Raw genomic sequence first — 18,955 nt, 5'->3', positions numbered from 1 at the left:
GAGAAGTCTAACAGTGATCTTACATAATAAAGTGTGGTGAAGTTTATAACTGGATTATTTTAAAACCTTAACAGGTTTTTTGTTATTAAAAAAAAAATGATAAATTTGTTCAAGGGAAGGTGCCTTAGTGGCTTAAGAGACAGTGCACAGTAGGCAAGGGATGAATAAGTGTCCAGGCAACCTGTGACAACCAGCTAAGGTCAGCACAGTAAACAAGAACGTACAACAGCTCCCACACAAGGAAATTGCTCAGCCATCCTTGGCAACACAAAAGACTAGCAAAAAAATATAAAATGAGGGTTTCTTCTTATATGTCTCATGACCTCCCTCACAACTGCCGTGATCCCCGTAGAGGCTATATTTTCTATTTCAGGTACCGTATTTTTAGAGTCTTTATAAATACATAATCAGAACATATTTTGTGATAACTGAAAACACTACTACAACTGAAAAACTGACTCAAAGATGGGTTTTATACTGCTCTTTTTAAAATATAGTATATTGACACTTCATACAGCACCTTGTTATCAAAGAGGAGCCAATCTTCTGGACACCCACCCTTTGGTGGTGGTGAAGTGGGAGCAACAGTTGGGCGAACAGTACTGTTAAGCCTTTCACAGATGAATAACTCAACGCTGCCACAGTTGAGATCATTCCACGTACCTGAAAGAAAATTAAAATAAAAGGAAAAAAGAGGGCAACTGAGACTGGGATAAAAAGTGTCCTTTCCTAAAGCAAATCTATAATACACAGTATTTGTATTTCTCTGCCCCAGAAATAATGAGTAAATTTTATGTATGGTCCTTAGAAATATTCAGGTTTCCATCAAAATTCAGAATATGAATGTTTTTTCTGAGAACAGAAATATTTCAATATTGCAAAACCATAACATTGCCAAAGGGGAGTTTTAGTTCAAATGCTTAATTCACTTCTCTAAAACCTGTAAGAACTCTCGATCGCTCTGTTTATATAAGGTACCCGGTCCTTGTTACCTTACTACCTGAGCTTCTCACAGTCTTATAGTCTTCTGCATATCTTTTTTTCCTATGGGAGTGTGATGTAAGAATATAACATTAATATAATCATCCCCATTTTACAGATCAGGAATGAATAACAAAATGGCATTCGTTTCATTAGCTGCGGACAGTTCAAGGTAATTATCTACAGCAGAGCTAATCACACCTTATGTTTAATGGAGATATTGTAATTATAATTCAGTGAAGATCAGGACATAATTCATCTTATCATAAAGAAGATCTCCAAAGCAGGACATAATATTAATTCCCTGAAACTGTTCACTTCCTTCCATTAACATCTTCTAACAGAGCCTAGGAACACTATCAGTTTTGAGATTAGAAATGCTTAAAAGTAGAAGAGATTAACTGCTCCAAAGAAGATTAAGTGCTTGGCTGGTATAAGCACAATTACTTCCAACTCTCTGAATTAAAGAATATTTATGTATATTTTAATTAAAATGGTGCATAATTTTGCTTAGTAATAATCAAAGCCATGTCCAAACCCTAGATTTTTAGGAACTGCACAAATGATAACAGACAGCTGATGTCCTTGAGATGTAGTAAGATGGACCGAGGCTAGAGGAAAAGCAACACTGATTCTATCTGTAGATGGTCTGATGATTAATTGGTTTGTTCACACTGAAATTTTCTGACAAAGCTAGGAATCAAATTGCAAATGTAATCCAGTGCGTTAGCTACATAGAGTCAAATTTTTGTAAAGAGCATAAATGAAAGAAAATAATATGATTTGCTTTCTTATGCTTTTTAAACACTTTATCAAACATCAGCCTGCTCATTATTATAATTCAGTCAACCTCATATATTCAGCCCTCCCAAGCCTATGCCACACCATGCAGACTGAATGGTGTGACAGCACCCACCTGTCTGGGTATACATGACCACACAGTTTTCATCATTATTTGCAAAATTGGGTTCATTTGGAGCCCACGCAACATAGTTCACTGATGTTCCATCCATCCACCTGAAAGAAGTAATTTGGGAAAATAACAATTCTTAGTTGAATTAGTTAATATTTCTTTGTAAAAGATGTATTAGAGCTTTGTATTTTAAGTTTCCTATATCCTAGCTTACAAACACATATTGTTCTCTGGTAAAAGAAAACCAAGACCTTCCACTTGGATTTAGTAAAAAATATATTTATATCAACTGTCTATTCAGTTGACCTAGGCCAGGTCTGAACTAATCATCTCAACTGGTGGTCCCAGCCTTTCTCGTACTCTGAACTTTGATAGCCTGCAGGAAACACACCAGTGTAGCACTGGACCTGGTTTTCTCTGGAGCACAGAAACAGAAACCTGGGCCTATTTTAGTAATTTCCTGCATCCAAAAGCAATAATATAAGATCTTGGAGGGTAAGAGAGAGCCTTGAACCACACACAGGGGACCACTTGGAACCATTTTGTTAAACAAAAGAAATCTTTAATATTATACAACTATTGTTTTCAGTTGTACAACAACCATTTCCTAGTTCAGTGATCCACAAATTTATTCTCAAAAAGTAGCCAAGAAAAAAGTGAAAAAGCCTCAGTGTACTGGAAGGAGGGAAATCAAGTGGGGAATCTGCCAAGACTGAGTGCATTCAAACAATATCAACCCCAGGGCAATTTAGTGTTTTTCCAGTTCTGGAGACTAAACAACTGTATGTGTGTTTTTGCAAATACAAATAAGGAATTCAACAGGATGCCTGGTTGCTTCCACTTGCAAATTTCCTGAGCCACATAGCAAAAAACAGTACATAATAAAAAGAGAAAAAAATAAAAAGATAAATAGCGGAACCATCATCCAACAGGGAGGATGATGAGACTAGAAAGGGAATAAGGGAGAACTGGACAAACAGCAGTGTTTTCTGAGCAGTGGATATGATGTAGAAAGCAGGAGATCCAGGAGATCAGACTGGCAAGTCTCTGTGGCTTGTGGCCAAGAAAGACATCCTGAGGCAACAGAAGAAAGACTGAAATGAAGAGGCTGAGACTCATCTGGCCAATCCTCAAATCCCAGGAGAAGGCACTAGAAAAAGGGTAGGGGGAGGGGGGAGGGGGGAGGGCTGGGAAAGAAGAGCACCACAGGAGAAATGTGTCTGTAACTCATCTAAGGCTCCAGGGAAGGTTTAGGACATTCTCAGGGCACATTGCTTCCAAAGACATTTGTAGAAGAGTAATGACTCCATGTAGCCTGAAGCTGTCCTGCCCTGGGCTACAACCATCTGGAAATTACCTCCTAGACAAGGGCTCTACAGTATTGATAATTCACCTCTAAAATAACACCATGATGCCTCTCACTGCAGGTTTTGAGGGTTCCTTTTCTTTGATCATTTGAATATTCAGTAATGTCTGAAAGTACCATCTGGAATATCCTAGAGACCTCCAACCAATTTTATCTTTCATCTAATAAGGAAAAGAGGATGACACCTCACTGACTGTGAGTGAACATCTCAGCCTCACAATAAAAAAGCAGAGTATAGAACCAAAAGAAGGGGAGATAAAAAGTGAAACTATTATGGGAGAAATGCTCCCCTGAGGAGCAGAATCATATTTTAAAACTTTATGTCAAGACATGGCTGTTGTTACGTTGTGTCAGTCACTGAACTTCAGTAGTCTCTTACAGACAGCTATGCCAAATATTCACATTCTGAGTCTGACAAGCTTAATTTCATTTCACTTACCGGAATGTCTTGTCAAGGCTCACACTTAAGCCAATATAAAAGTTATTTCCCCAGTCTTTATAGAAAGTCTAAAACACACAAAAAAAAAAAAAAAAAAGAATTTTAATTAACTGTAAGAAAACATATTTCAAAACAAATAAGCAAGCTTTAAAAAAAAAAGTAATAGTTTCAGTTGAACGATTGCATTGAATGCAATGTGCAGGGAGCTGCTGAATTATGTGCCTGAACTGCAAAATGAAAAATTTTCCTCCAATTTTCAGTATTTAAATTTTTTTAAAAAATAAAGCAGAATGGGATGGAAAAGAAATGGAGCAAAAAGCTATGTTAAGAAGTTAAGAATGACCTCTTAAACAGGCTGCAAAATAAAGCAATATTTTTAAGACATTTTGGAAAACATACTGAGAAATTGCTGAAAGGCTACAAGTAAATGGTAGGGTTTAGTACTTAGTCATGTGCAGGAAAGGACAGACTCATATTTGGTTTTAACAGTACGAAACTATTTCCAAAAGAGTATATCATCATCGGGTTATTCTCTTCCTATTAGAAAATAATCTGGTTTAAATCTTTTTCTGAAAAACCTGAAATCTATTTTGACAAAAAAAGGGAAAAATCTTTTCTTGAATTCTATGAAAAGAATGAGTTGGAAAACAAAACATACTCAGTAACTGTAGCTTTCAGCTAAACAGAGCAAGGTTTTTGAAAGTTGTGCCCTGAGATTGTTCTTGAAAAGAAGCTGAGGATTTGTCCAAGTGTAGCAATTTATCAAATTAATGATTATGATAAAGCTTTAAGAAGATAAACGCATGAAAAGTGACACTTGTGTTTTTTTTTTTTTTATGATGGGGACCACTTTCTAATATTTCAGAAGCCAACTGAAAAAGGTGCCTCAGTGCAAGACAGAACAGTGTATTTCAGAAGTAAAACATGTTTCTTACATATTTCCAAAGAAAATTTTTTTCACTTTCATTCTCAATGACAGCAAGATCACCACCATTCTTCTTACAAAAGTCTCTGGCTTTTTCCATAGGCATTGGTTCGTTGCTGAAGTAGTATTCCTTGTGATTATATATTATCCAGTCATCTTCACTAACAATATATTCATAATCTGCAAAGTAAGACATTAGGCAGTCTGTAATAGAAACTAAAATCATTATATGTTAATTTATTTCTGTTATTGGAAGTACAAGACTTACTGAATTTGGAAGTAGGCTCTGGTTTCAGTGATGCACCTGCAATGTAAATAAATATCTGAGTATATTATGTTTCTCAGGTATCTCTCAACTAAATATATTTATAAAGTTGTTATAATTTTAATTCCAAGTAATAAAATTGAACTTAAGGGTAACTCAGTGTGCTTATTTTTGTCACTGAATTTCTCAGAATATCTGAAAAAAAGGTGTTACACTCAGCAAAATACCATGTTAATGATGATCACAAGTTAAGCTTGCCTATGCCTGTCTTTAGGCTGTTGTATTTCACTTCCTCAACATGATGCATATACATCTCAAACTTGCATATGTATCTCATGGATTAATTTATAGTTTTCAACTGTTTTTATTTAAAATAAAATGTGTTTGGTGTTTCATCGTGCTTGATGGCACAGCTGGCTCTAATATGTGCAGATACTGTGATCTGACCTGGAAAGGATATTCTCATCTGCCTCTAAAAGTTGCTTAAGGAAGAAAGTTATCTTACCTTTTTTTATTTGGCAAACATAGTCCTGCATATGTTCACAAAACAAATCATTCCAGTTCATATTATTGTAGCCACTAAACACGCCACATTTTTCATTTCCATCATAATTATTTGGTTCTCCACTTGCCCATTTTTCAAAATTTACCTATAGCGGAAACACAGCTCTGTTACTATTTTCCTTTTAAAGAGAAACAGTTGTCTTATATCATCCTGTTAAAGAAGAATGTACTTCATTTGATTTCATTGTCTGTCTTGTGCTTTGATGCCAGAACTTGTAAGGAGAAGGACATGGCCCTTGCATAGCATAAGGATTCATCTATGTATTTATAAGCCATGTTAGTAAACCAAGAAGTTGTTGCCCTCTGTTATCAAGAGAGATTAAGTTCTTCTGTCAAGATCTAGAAAGAAGTATCCAAGTACTGTCCTCTGGCTGCTGGGCTGGTTATCCTGCTCCAGTGTTTCAACCTGAGACAATACACCAGTGTTGCCATATGGACTTGGGCCTTGCAGACCTTGATCTACGTAAGATAGCAAGGGCAACAAAGCCTAGCTTGTGTAGACATACAAAATTATTTCTAGCAGTAAATGACAAATGGAAATATAGATTAATACAAGCAGATTTGCTTAGATCAGGAGACATATTCCATCACATTTGGTGTTATTTCATTACTCTAAATGTTATACTCTTATCTATAACTATGAATTATCGTAAGATAAAAACTAACTCCTAGAGTGGAATCAGGTAGTAAAGACTTAAGGTCACTTGCTGCTTGTATAGGAGGAGTTGTGAGAGCTGTCTGACAATATAAATGAAAAATTAGACAAAAAGATGGAACAATAAATTATTTACTCACTGGTGAGCCATCACTCCATGTAAATCCACTATCGGAGTCCAAGGCACTTAAACCCATCCAGTAAGAGAAGTGAAGATAATCTCTCTTTCTGGATGATTACAAATATAGGCAATCAGATAGATTGTGAAATAGAGAAGGAGAAGATTTATCATTACATTATTCTCAGTGTTTTGATGCTTGAAGTATCATTTGAGATAGTCATATAAAGTAATCGTTCAATTGTCGTGTGGGTAAAACCACCCTGGCACTGCACATGGCAGGAAGGAGTGAAACACAGAACTTCATGGGAAAGATCACAGTTGTCATGAGTCCACAAATACTGAGTTAAATGAAAATATATTTTAAGGTGTTGGTTCCACCAAGTACCTTAGGCATCCAAATTCAGGCCTGTCTGTACTCATAAGATTGATTTAAACATTTATATAAACACATCAATAGGTCAGGCTTTCATTAATCTCCCAATTTTTCCTCTTAACTAAGAAAGGAAAGCAGCACAAACTATTCCTTTCATCAATAGTATTTCGTCTACTAAACAACTACAAATGAGCTAAAAAGATCAGTTTTAACTCTTTGAACAAAACTCATTTGAATCCAATTTTGATGATCCTTCTTTCATTTTTCTGTACGTTCAGGCTCCTTCAATGCATAACATCACCTTCCCAGAGGCCTGTTGAGAAACCCTTTTGCTTACGTCTTTCTACCCCTTTCCTTCTGCCACTTTCCGAAGATATACACCATCGTTGCAAAGTAGACATTGATCACCAGAAATTCTCTATGTCTTTCAGAAAGATATTTTTTTTAAATATTTTTTTTCCTATATTTAAACTATGGACTGTGCAGATACTTACAAGCCAGCTATTAGGTTTTGTTCTTCTTCACTGTGGATACATGCCAGATCTCCTCCAATGGCTCTGCAAAAATCTCTTGCACCAAACCATGTTTGCATTTTCTCCCTTCCTCCCTGAAAAATCTGTAAAAATGGACAATTAAATACTGTGCTGGGTATTACAGAAACTTAGAAACAGAATTCTAGTCTTTTATCTTTCTTCTGGTCTCCTGATCTCTAGTTTTATTACATACTATTTAATTGTGCAACCATAAGTCTGTGGCCACCTATCAAATTTGATTATTGCAACTCTGCTTTTCATATAACCTCAGAGTCCATGTGAATCCAACCTTCAGTTCAACCTATATACAGCGCTTTCCAGCACTTCCCAGCCACACCAACTGGGGATGGCTGTAGACATGTTACAACAGACTACCTATCAGGTAGGCAGGATAAAATCCACCTTCCATTCATATACAAAACATAATCTCATTGGAAATGACAAACATTTGCATTCAGAAAGTAAACACCTACTTTGAAGCAGGAGCTGCTCTGAGTAGTAGATTGCCATCCCTCTGGGCATGATGGGAGAGGGCTCGTCGTTGGAGGAGGAGGGGGGGTCACTCCCTCTACCAACTGTTTGCAGAGAAACATGGTTTTTTCTTCACAGTTCAAAATATCCCATAATCCAGCTGAGGTTCCAGTTATCATGGCCACGCAGCCTGACTCCCTTCCTTCATGAAACATAACATTTTTAAACCTTATTGATAAATGGCTGCATCTTCTTAAAGCATATGCTACTTACTTAAGAGTAACCTTTCCTCACTGTGTTTGGATGCAAATAGCTCATAGTAGCTCACATGCATTTCAATTAAATCATAAAAAGAAATATTATTAAATTCCTTTTACATTATACTATGAGTCACTTATGAAAACCATCAAACAACAATGAGCAAATGATACCAACAGACACATGCAGTCCCAGGTGCCCTACTGGAAGGAGTTACCACAGTCTCTGATTTAATCCCTGTAGCACAAACCGAAAGTCACACCGTTATTTCTGCTACTTTATGCCAAAAGAGTTTCTAAACCACTTTTTAGCTTTCAAACCCTCACTTCTTGGGTTCCTAGAGCAGAAAGTTTGTGGCTCCCATGGCACATACCGGGCATTCCTGCATTCCAGTGAGTGAAGATGACCGCATCCCCACTGGCCCACCTGAACGTCCCCTGTTCCTCTGTGTCTGAGAGACCAATCCAGAAATACTTTGTTGGATTGAATCCAATTACAGATGTCAAAAAAGCTTGTTCATATCTGTGAAGAATAAGTACCAAACTGATGTATCACATTTTATCATAATTTGTTCATTTCTTCAAATAGTTTATTGTAGCAAATATGGTAAAGTTAAGGTGATTTGTTAGTATGTGGGAAAAGAGAAGTATGGATTTAAGCAAGCATAATGATTGTACTTTTATAGTTTTAATTGTCATGTAAGTTAATTTTTATTTTATATTTTGGTAACACAAATCATGATAAGAATTGATTCTGTTCTACTTTTGTACTGCACTACGACATCACAAGCCAAACAATACTTGTATTAATGTATCTATGTTATTCATTCTGTATAAATAAGTGCTACAGTGTTTTACTGAGCTTTATGATAAGGTCTAGAACTTTAAATCCTGTTACTTGGGGGAAAAAAATCTACTTTTATTCTAAGAATGGTAAGTTTCCAGATCTTAGCTTCCAGATTCTTATTACAAAGAAAAAGCTGAAAAGCTCAAATCCAGAAGAAATAAATAGTTCCATTTTTATCTGTTTATTTTTAGTTCAATAAGTCTTAAAACAATCTGGCAATCTGGGGTTGTTTGGGGGTTGACTCAATTTTTCAGTTCCTGGAGTCAACAGTGAAGGTGTGTAGTAGCAATGGCTTGAATGTTTGTATTGATGACATAAAAGCCCCTGATGTATTTTGCAATACTTCTTCAGTTCTACCATAAATTTTCCCGCAAAGGAGTGGTGTCACACTAGACGCTGTGAATTACTGCAAAGTAAGAAGAGATTTCTGTTTGGCCTTTCCATCCTGGTTGCATGTATGAAAGGACAAGAATTATGTTTCTGTACCTGTCTGTCACAGTAGTCAGGTAACCTTTGTTTTCTTCACAGATCTGTTTTGCTTCTGAAAATGTTGCTGGTAACTGCCCCACGGAGTAACAGTAGAAGCCGTGCTTCATCCAGCCCTGCCAGGGTCAACAGCAGAGATGCATGGAGGAGCTGTCAGATTGCACAACACAGTATGCTTCCAAAAAACACGTTAAAACCACACCCCAAGCCAAAATTAATCTCAGAAGTCACGAGAAGAAACAAAGAGGATAATCAAATACTCCATTTGTAACCACAGCTCTGTGTCCTGCCCCTTGATAAAGGACACACAAGGTGTCTTTGCGAGCAGTGAGCCATGGTTATGACTTGGTGCTGGCAAGCACACTCACTGCCACTTTGCAGCTCCTTGTGTAAAACCTGCTCTGACTGCTTATTGTGTAAGTGTAGCTGTTGCAAGAGGCTACAAACAATCTGCAAAACAGTCAGCTCAAATATTCTTGACTCCTGTGGCAGATTGATTAAACCGAGAAGTCTGCATGCAACACAAGTCCAGTGAGTTACAGCATAAAAGAGTATTTACATGTTCTGCAGAGAGAGGCTTTTACAGGTTAAGTGACAAGGTCTGCACTAGGAGAGAGCTGAGTGAAGTGCACACGTAAGGGAATAAAAAAGTCAATCTATATTTTGGTTAAATAAAGAAAAATTTCCCCATTGGTCTAAGAAGTATCAGTACATACGAAATTAACAGTTTTCTAGGGCTACATCAAGAACAGTCAAAATAATTGACTTCTGTAACATTCACTATCATGGGAGTGAAAGTATGACGCAACAACATTTTCTGCTTTTGTTTTACACTTACTTTCTGGCAGCCTGGGTAAGTAACCTCATCTGCCCCTGGTTCTTCTGCCAGAGGTTTCCTTTTACAGACGTAACCAAGTTTCGTTTCACAAGCACTGTCAGCCCAGAATCCATCCTGAGCATGGTAAAAAGAAACCACAGAGAGAAGTGAAATCTAGAGGAAATCCACATCCAACAGGAATATTCACCATCATCAGAGAGAACCCTTCTCTCTTTGTATGGCTGAGGCTGTTTCAGCTCTCTTCCTTGCCTTGATGCTTTCTCCAATACTCCCAAATAGGCAACACGATAAAGACAGTAAGGGACACATTTCCTCAGAGGTGTGAGAATGAGGGTTGCGTGTATTAAAGATTCTGTGTCTGATGAGAGCAGGAAGGAAACCTGCTGTTCCACTCTATTCTCACCAGCATAGTATTTATTATGCTCATATAAGCAGATGACAATACTAAGGAAATGTTGGACAAACTAAACATAAAATATAAAAAATGTATTTAGTCTTTTTCCATAGTATTATGGTATGTCATTTTATACAGAGTATAAAATGGGACAGAACTTTTTTTACGTAATTTTTTGTGCCTCCAGTAATATAAGCCTCCAAAGTAGCTCTAATAAACCTATACTTCAGTTGCTTTGAGGGAAACATAAGAAAGACCCTGCTCCAAGTATTGCACTATGCAGCTATGATCAGCCATGTTGAGTATGGAGGATGAGTTACTTCAACCAGTTTCAGATGGGAGATTCATTGTAACTGTTGCAGAGCAGACCAAGTCTCAGTGCAGCGCACTGCTTCTGGTGCTCCACCATACACCTTCTGAGATCTGGTGTCCAGTCTCCCTCCACACTAAGATATTCTGAAATAAACCAAGTTCATAAAAACCTGTAAAACCCATGTCCCTTTTTTTTTTTTTTTTTTTTGTCACAAATGTTTTCCTTTTGGGGGGCACGAAGGGCAAAGGGAAGCATGAAAGTGAGAAAGGGATTTTTTACCTCTCCCTTCATAACAATGCAGTCTGCCTTATTCTGTGTGTGGGTAGGCTCTCCGTGATGCCATTTGGTGTAAGTCACAGGTGTCCCATCACTCCATTCGAAATACATTGGAACCCTGAAGTCATTTAGACCAATCCACAGTTCATCATCTGGCTCTGGGAACACAAAGGTAATTGTAGGTACAGGTATGTCTTAAAATGGAACTATCACATCTCACACCTACTTTTGACTGAAAGATTTTTTAAAAAACATTTAAGGTCATGGTTAAAATTATTAAATTAATAATATCAACAGTATAAAAATATTTTCCAGATAAAAAATTGACCTGCAGGAATACTCACTGTACCCAAGCTGAGATACTATAAAACTGTACTCCTCAATATTATGAATACTCGCCAGCTCTCCATCTTCTTTTCTACAGGAAGACTGGGCTGCTTTCCATATTTTGGGTGTTCTGTAAATTCTGTAGCAATGACCTGCATAGGCCACCCATTCCCTGGGGCATTTAAAAGGCTTTAAGTCACCTAAAAAATATATTTCAAACAATTAATGAGGAGTCCTGTTCAGTGCTTTCTTTTAATCAAAAAGAAAATAAACTGATCTAACATGATTTTGAAATATTGGAGCACATACTGGCAGAGGAGAGAATTAAAAGTCTGAGGATCACAAAGAATACAAGCCAGATTTTTCCAACCCAATTGTGCTGGGAACTACTGAAAAACTCTTTTACAGGATTAAATAAATACTTAGTAAATTGGCATGCAAACTTACAGGGCAAAACTCTGTTAAATCTCCCTCATTGAGACTCTGGGTATGGCCATGTTTTACAGAAAAAGGCCTCTTTTCCTACACAGAGACTTTATCTTGGTGAATTTGGGACATTTTGTAAATTTTTTCTCTGGAAACACTAGGTGATCAAGAGGCAATTGGAGCTCTTGCACAGCCCAAATCCTATACCAGAAAACCTAGACACATTTATGTTATAGCAGACATTTCAGAAATCCCAGCTGCACAGAAATGCCACGCACTTTGTTCAGTGGCTATTTCTTGGTGTGAATTTAGTATGGCCAACCATCTTCTACTGCTCTGAAGATTTACACGGTCTGTACCTGCACAGTAAACTGAAGAAGGCAGGATGTGCACCCAATATTGGTTGAAGGTCAACCACATTGTTCAATGTTCCCTGGACATGGTTTTGACCTGCTCAAACTTGCACTCCCCTAAACAACCTCCAGGCATGTTTGGAGGTTAACATGGGTCAGAAACCATCCCCAGAAACCATCTGGATGCAGCCAGAATGTATAGGATACCAGATATGATGTGCCATTCATCCCCTGAGTCAAAGAATAATCTAATATACTAGTATATATGTAGTTGAGGGAGTTACTGTAGAGTTAGTCACATGCTGGGAATTCCCAAGTGAAGTAACTGCACACCTTTTTCTTTACATAGATAAGACCTAGTCTGCCTCATGTGGAAAGGAAAGTCAATTTGGAAAAGATGCCAGCCCCATATTCTGAAGTTTTCCTTTCAGAACAGAGCAAAAAGAGTCAGAGAGAGCCAGGGGACATAGAAACCTGATCACATCTTTTAGCAAGACATATCTTTAGTGTATTTTTCAGAGCACAGGCTATTCATCAGTATGTCATGGTCTGGATCACATGAATAAGCGCATAATCCTGCCTTCTTTAATACCCTGGGATCTTTCCAAAATGACAAACAACATCTAGACATCATCTTTAAAGTGAGCCAGAAAATGAAAGTCTTCTCAGTGTTTGACCCACAAGTGTAATCCTTTTGTTTTGACAATATATTGTCATTTCACATATGGCATCCTCCCAGTATTTCTCACTCACTGCAAAACTTACCGGAGTCAATAGTGGAGGAATCTAAGGAGGAGTTTCTCTTTTGGCAGATATATCCCAGTTTCCGATCACACACCTGGTTTTCCCATTTGCCATTTCTACCTTGGAAAGTCCCACATATTTTTCCAGATTCCACAGAGGGATTTCCTTTAGGAAAGAGGCACAGAATCCCTCTGTTAACACTGCAAATTTTCACCTCATTGCAGAAGGGAATGCAGAGGGGTTTTGCAGCTGCAAGGCCACTGGTGTATTATTCTTTAGAGTGATAATTCCCAAGAAAGGCAACAAGGGAGCACCACTGGGATGGCTGACAGTGCCAACATCTCAAACGCGAGACTTGCTCCTCTTCTCCCATAAACTTCTTAAGAAGAAATTCGTGTATTTGAAGTATGACAGCATACAGAAAAGAGGTTTATAAAAGTTAATTTCAGACACAATTCCTTATGGGATGGTAGTATTGCAAACAACTCAGCATCTTTTCCTGTTGAACACTGGACATGAAATGCATATTTAATTTCACAGCAGTGCTCACCCTTTGGATTTCCCTGTAGTGACAACAGCTATTATGAAAATACATAACATGGCAACATACCAGATGGTGACTTAGATCCTAAGAAAAGAGTAGAAATTTATTAAGATAAAGTACCTCAGATAAATGTCATAAGCAGTAACTGAGAACAATTGAAAGTATTTTTATGCAATTTTTCTCTCTAATTTTTTTCTCTTTACATTCTCTTTATATCATTTTTTCATGGCTTTTTTTTTTTTATTTGGATTGAATAATATGCCTGATGAGAAAACTGTGGATGGAAAAAAAGAATATAATGAGGTAGAGATATTTGGTTTTAATTGTTTACTTGGATGAGCTATTTTTTTTTCTGGGAAATTCAGAATTAATGACAATCCATCTCTGACATGATCTCTATTACTGTAATATCCTACCTTTGTCATAATCTCCTGTAACCTGTGAAAATTCTATGAAACCAAGGGAATTAGGTAACAGGAATTTGAGGAAGAGAGTTTTGGCCCAGACGCTGATAATTGTTTCAGAGAAGTGCACTTACCTGGAGCCCAGTTTAGGTATCTGAAAGGACTGCCCCCAGTCCATTGCCAGCCACTGTCAAGTGTACTGAAAAGACCAGTCCAGAGCTTTGCATTGATACCGAGGTCACTAGTGAGACCTAAATGGCCAAAAGAAATAGTCGAGTTATTAAACACCTCTGATTTTGTAAGTTATTCAATAAAACTTAAAATAAAATTTTCAAACAAGGAAAAACTGTCATAGGTTAGATTTTTTCCACTGTTTTAATGCATTTTTTTTTTTTTTGTGAGAAAGGGACAAGCTTTTTTAAGAATGTCACTAAAACCTATTTTCACAGCTAAAAAGTATCTATGTTAAAACTCTTGGAACTGACCTACTTTTAAACATATGCATTAATTTTATTTCTTTGTTTGTTTGTTTTTAATTTACCTAACAAATACATTTCTTCACGAAGGTCTGTGACACTTAATAATTCTGCATTCTGCTGCTGGCAGCTTTTTCTTGCTTGGTGCCATGTCAAAAGTGACTCTGAGTTTATCTGATAGTGGGTTTCTGTCACAGGATTTGTTTTCCAAAGGTCGTTGTGGATGGTGTCTATAAAACATAATAACAGCAGCTTGACAAGATAATCATACTTGTTAACACAGGAAACAAAATCTTCATTGCAGATTAAAACTATGTAGCTGTATGGTTTACTAATTTTTTACATATAGTTTGCCCCACTCAAATACCCTTTGTTCAATACTAATAATACATTAATCACATAAGGAATTATTTATCCTTACAAAAATAATTTTTCTATATTGACCCTATTCCTTTTTATTTATACAACGCATTTACTTCTTTCACAGTTTAGTCAACATTAACCCACTCACTGATATATTCTACCTGTACACATGCATTCTCTATTTCATATACAGAGAATCTTGGTTTCCACACCCATTTCTTATCTTGAGACCCCCCTTACGCTCTACCAGACCTCCCAACATGACAGATATTATTGTTTCTGATCAATCAGATGTGAAGAAGGTAAAGGGGTAGGGAATTTGTGCTGCAGTTATTGGAAACCTGTGTTGGATGATTCATAGGTGTAAGGAACACTGGAGCACCGAAGGCAGGTGAAGGTCACTGCCCCTGTCCTGCACCCTTCCATTTATTCCAGTCTTCCTTTTCTCTGCTCCATCATATGATACACCATTGTCTCCTGCTTCCCTTTATCTCAGCTTCCTCATCCATTGCACTTCTTTCTGCCTTTCAGTTGCCCTGACTTTCTTCTCACCTAATCCGAGGGGTTTTCTCTTCCTTTTTACCTCAATTCCAGTCACCACCCTCAGAATACTCCCATATGAACCAATCTCTGGAGCACTGTAGAACCACTTCTGATCTCTGCTGGAGAAACAGTGAGAGTGAAGAGCAGCTACCTCATTTTATCATTGCATAGCTCACCAGTGAACTAGGCTAGCCAGAATCCAGCTTACTGTACAATGTTACTTCCATATACCAAGGAGATTTTGACCACGAAAGTGGATGAAAATTTTGCTTAATGATTTTCCTGAAACCTTTATAAATAAATTACCTTTTAGTGGACAATTTCCAAAAAGTTGGTCTTTATCAAAATCTGAAGAAGTTGCACACCAGAGAGAGCCTGCATCATCACTCCGAGGGATGCACTCAGCATACCATTTACCATTGAGCTTAAAAGGGAACACACAAGGTGCACCAAAGGCATTTCCTTCCAGTGTATAGATATCTACAGAAAGAAATATAGATCAGTAGTAGCCAGTTGGCATCAGATGTTCACCGGTGTCTGCTCATAGGCAGCTCTTCATGGACACAGTTGAGTTGTGCAAGAGCTCAGTACATCAGTACTTCATTACTACAAAGCCTTCCAAGGCTGTTGTGCCAATCAGGTATGCTATGGCAAGATATTCAGAAACAAACCTCAAACAACCCTTCACTGGCCCTCAGACTACCTTCTCTCTAACTTTTTGTTTTCACTCCTATCTGGACTACTGTGTCTGAGGTGCTCATGACTCAGCTTCTCCAATTGCATACAAACTTCTGTCCTTGAATGATATTTAGGTTCATTCTTTTTTTCCCTGTATGGTTGAAGAGGCTCGGAAAAGAGCTATTAGAATATTTTTTTTAGTCTTCATGAGAGGAAGTTATATCTTAATTTTGCAAGTGACTCTGGTGGGAATTGACCCTCATAGATTTCCTCCCACTGTTGTACAAACAGAATTCCAATTCTCCCTTATGATTACATCATAGGCTTTTGTCATTTTATTCTATCATTTGAAATAATTGCACGTTCCAAGTTATGCAGAAGTACATACAGCCATATTTGCCTTGCATTTCTACACCCTATTTGTAGTTAGCTCCGCTACTGATATCAATGTAAGAAAAGGCTTGCTGCATGACAAGAAGGTGGTGGAATGCTTTGTAAATAGGGGCAGTGAAGTTACATAGAAATAAAGATATATTTTCAGTACTCACCCTCATAGCGCTGAGAGCACACGCTGTCTGCAGTTCCATGGATTTTCCACCTGCTCCCTTTGCCTGATCCTCTGGATAACCTGATTTTCTTCCCCTTCCCTTTGCCATAGTTGAAAAATAAATCCTTGCCATGGGTAACAAGCAACTCATTTCTACATTCCCACCACTGGAGCTCATTTGTCCTGTTACAGGGTTCCAACGTGATGGCAGCCTCATCGTCCTTGGCGAGCACTCCCAGACACAGCTTGAGTGCCATGCTCAGCAGCTGCGTGGCAGAGACCCACCTGAACTTTTGAAACTCGTTGTGCTCATCACAAGCAGTAGTTATGACCGAGCTAGAGTTCTGAGCTTGGGCACAGAGCTTGCTATCTTCATTATAGATTGAAAATATTCCACTATCTATAAAATAAAATGAGAACGCAAACATCTGAGCAGAGATTTCATAAGGGATAAGTCAGTTACATGTTATTTGCCAGTCTGCTATAACAAAAGATTGAATATATAGAGTCCATAGAGAAAGAAATCAGGGGACATTAATCATCATTATGAAGGATATTCATCAAAATGTTCTTAAGATGCAAGTAACACAGAAGCTGAAAATATAGCTCTTTCAAAATAAATTGTTCTTCTTCACATCCCTCCTTAAAGCATACTATTCTCAAAATGCCATTCAAAAATTACTTTTATTAAATTTCATGAGTTCTTCAAAGTTCCACCACCACACAGCATATTAAACAGGCTTTAAGTTTGCAAGTAAAAGGACTTTTTGCTTTAGAGGTAATAAAAGTTGCTTACATACTTAAAATTCCTCTATTTTTATATTTGGCCCAGAATGACATTGTGTTTTTCAGCTTATCACGCAAGTGGGGCATTTTTCGTTAATTATTTTGTACATTTTGGCAACTGTGCAAAAAGTCATTTGTTCATGGAGTTCAACTTGTGAGTTTCTCAGGAGAAACAACTTGCAGCATCATCACTTCAGTTCCGAGCACAGTTAAGCTATGCAAGTATCCCAAGTGCCATTAATAGCTACACTTGTAAACGGAAACGTGAGACACTGCATGACAAGGGTTTGTTTCTTAAGATCAGCTTCAAAAAAGGGGCACAACTTCAGCCTGCTCCAAACCTTGGACATTTTTGCAGCTCTCCTTACATCCCTCAGCTCCCCTCTGAGTGACAGCAACATCATCCAACTCACTCAGCTGTGCCATTGAGCTTTACTGCCACCCGAGGATTCTTGCCAAGGGTGGAACAGTTAAACGGGGGTTCATAACGCCCCCCCCCAACCTATTTCTGCTAGGGAGTAGTCGAACAGCCTTCGTGATGTTTCTCTGAAGGGCTGCAGACTTGAACAAGCCAGATGGCATTTCCCCTGGCACAGCTCTCTTGCTGCAGTGGCTCTTGAGAAGGTTAGCAGAGGATGGGTTAGAGACATCTTGGTCTCACCCAAAAACATGCACAGAAGAAATTCTCCTGTAGTGGATTAGATCAGCATTGGCTAGTCTCTGCCGCCATTCATGCAGTAGCACTGGACTCCCGCAGTTCTCTCTAGCTGGGAGCTTCCTGTGGGAAAGAGCTGCAGACACAGTGTCATTTGTTTTCCTCTCAGCAGTAGAAGTGTCTGAAGTCTAACAAACAGAAGCTTTTACCGTCCTTCCTATAGCCATCAGCTTGGAAACAGGATTCCAATATGCAATGAACAGTATGCCAGAGTCTATACGAGCTGCCCAGGAAACTCAAAGCACACATCTGCCAGTGGTTCTGTACATGCTGAGTGGACACTGGCCTGTATTTCTGAGCTGTTCTAATGTCCGATGAAGTAATTTCAGATCAGCTTTTGTCTGCATTCAGCTGACTGATTTTCAAGAATCAACACTGTCTAGGTTATGCCCACATCTGTTGGTATATTTCTTTCACTCGTGCACCACCTTGAAAGCTGGGTTAAAGAAACAGAATACCTGTTCAGATACCACCAAATTTAAGAGATGAATAAAACTGTTTCAAATTACATGTTGTGCCTAGAGCTAAATTCATTGTCCACCAAGGAGGACATCAGGAAAGCATGAGAAAGAACTTGCAAACCTCCATACTCAGCAAATGATAAAGACTTACCAGATATTTGAAGAGATGTACTAAAGGAAAAGAGAAAAATCAGCAGCAGGTAGACAGCCATAGCCAAATGTTTCAGTCCCTTATCCCCTTAACCTCAAATTGATGCCGAAGACCGAATCTGTGCCTTGCAAGAAAACCCTTCTGCACTGAACCAGATTAACAAATCCGTTTTGGTTTTTAAGACCTGACAGATACAGGGAAGTTCTGAGCTGCAAATAAGGAACTGTATCATGTCACATGAGTAATTTTGAAATTATACATTAACGAATAAACTTTGCTTTCTAAGCTGCTTTCCCTACTGTATAAAAGTTTTCTCTTCTATGGAAATGTAAGATCTAAGAGGTAATATTTTACAATTCAGGATCATTATTTTTATGAAGAATCCTTCTTATGAAGATTTCTTTTACCAGAAATAAAGGG

At 37.9% G+C, this 18,955-nt stretch overlaps 1 protein-coding gene across 1 annotated transcript in view; it reads right to left on the bottom strand.

Annotated features, from left to right (window-relative positions):
* The window catches only part of LOC104368227 (macrophage mannose receptor 1-like), a 31,337-nt gene extending 12,669 nt beyond the window's left edge, over positions 1-18,668 (bottom strand). The window contains exons 1-20 of the mRNA XM_032991376.2: positions 18,536-18,668; positions 16,424-16,822; positions 15,504-15,677; positions 14,357-14,521; positions 13,950-14,066; positions 12,889-13,032; positions 11,362-11,544; positions 11,021-11,175; positions 10,035-10,148; positions 9,197-9,312; positions 8,238-8,386; positions 7,609-7,808; positions 7,097-7,218; positions 6,249-6,336; positions 5,395-5,539; positions 4,893-4,928; positions 4,635-4,804; positions 3,700-3,767; positions 1,898-1,998; positions 521-663 (exon numbers count right to left, since the gene is read on the bottom strand). Coding sequence (XP_032847267.1) covers positions 521-663; positions 1,898-1,998; positions 3,700-3,767; positions 4,635-4,804; positions 4,893-4,928; positions 5,395-5,539; positions 6,249-6,336; positions 7,097-7,218; positions 7,609-7,808; positions 8,238-8,386; positions 9,197-9,312; positions 10,035-10,148; positions 11,021-11,175; positions 11,362-11,544; positions 12,889-13,032; positions 13,950-14,066; positions 14,357-14,521; positions 15,504-15,677; positions 16,424-16,822; positions 18,536-18,596 — 2,850 coding nt within the window. The 5' untranslated portion in view covers positions 18,597-18,668. The remainder of the gene's footprint in view (positions 1-520; positions 664-1,897; positions 1,999-3,699; positions 3,768-4,634; positions 4,805-4,892; positions 4,929-5,394; positions 5,540-6,248; positions 6,337-7,096; positions 7,219-7,608; positions 7,809-8,237; positions 8,387-9,196; positions 9,313-10,034; positions 10,149-11,020; positions 11,176-11,361; positions 11,545-12,888; positions 13,033-13,949; positions 14,067-14,356; positions 14,522-15,503; positions 15,678-16,423; positions 16,823-18,535) is intronic.
* Between the last annotated feature and the right edge of the window lie 287 nt (positions 18,669-18,955).

Source organism: Tyto alba, unplaced genomic scaffold, assembly GCF_018691265.1.
Source record: "Tyto alba isolate M040663 unplaced genomic scaffold, T.alba_DEE_v4.0 Super-Scaffold_38, whole genome shotgun sequence".
NCBI lineage: Eukaryota > Metazoa > Chordata > Aves > Strigiformes > Tytonidae > Tyto > Tyto alba.
Note: the sequence above shows the minus strand (reverse complement) of the source record. Positions and strands in the feature narration are given on the sequence as shown.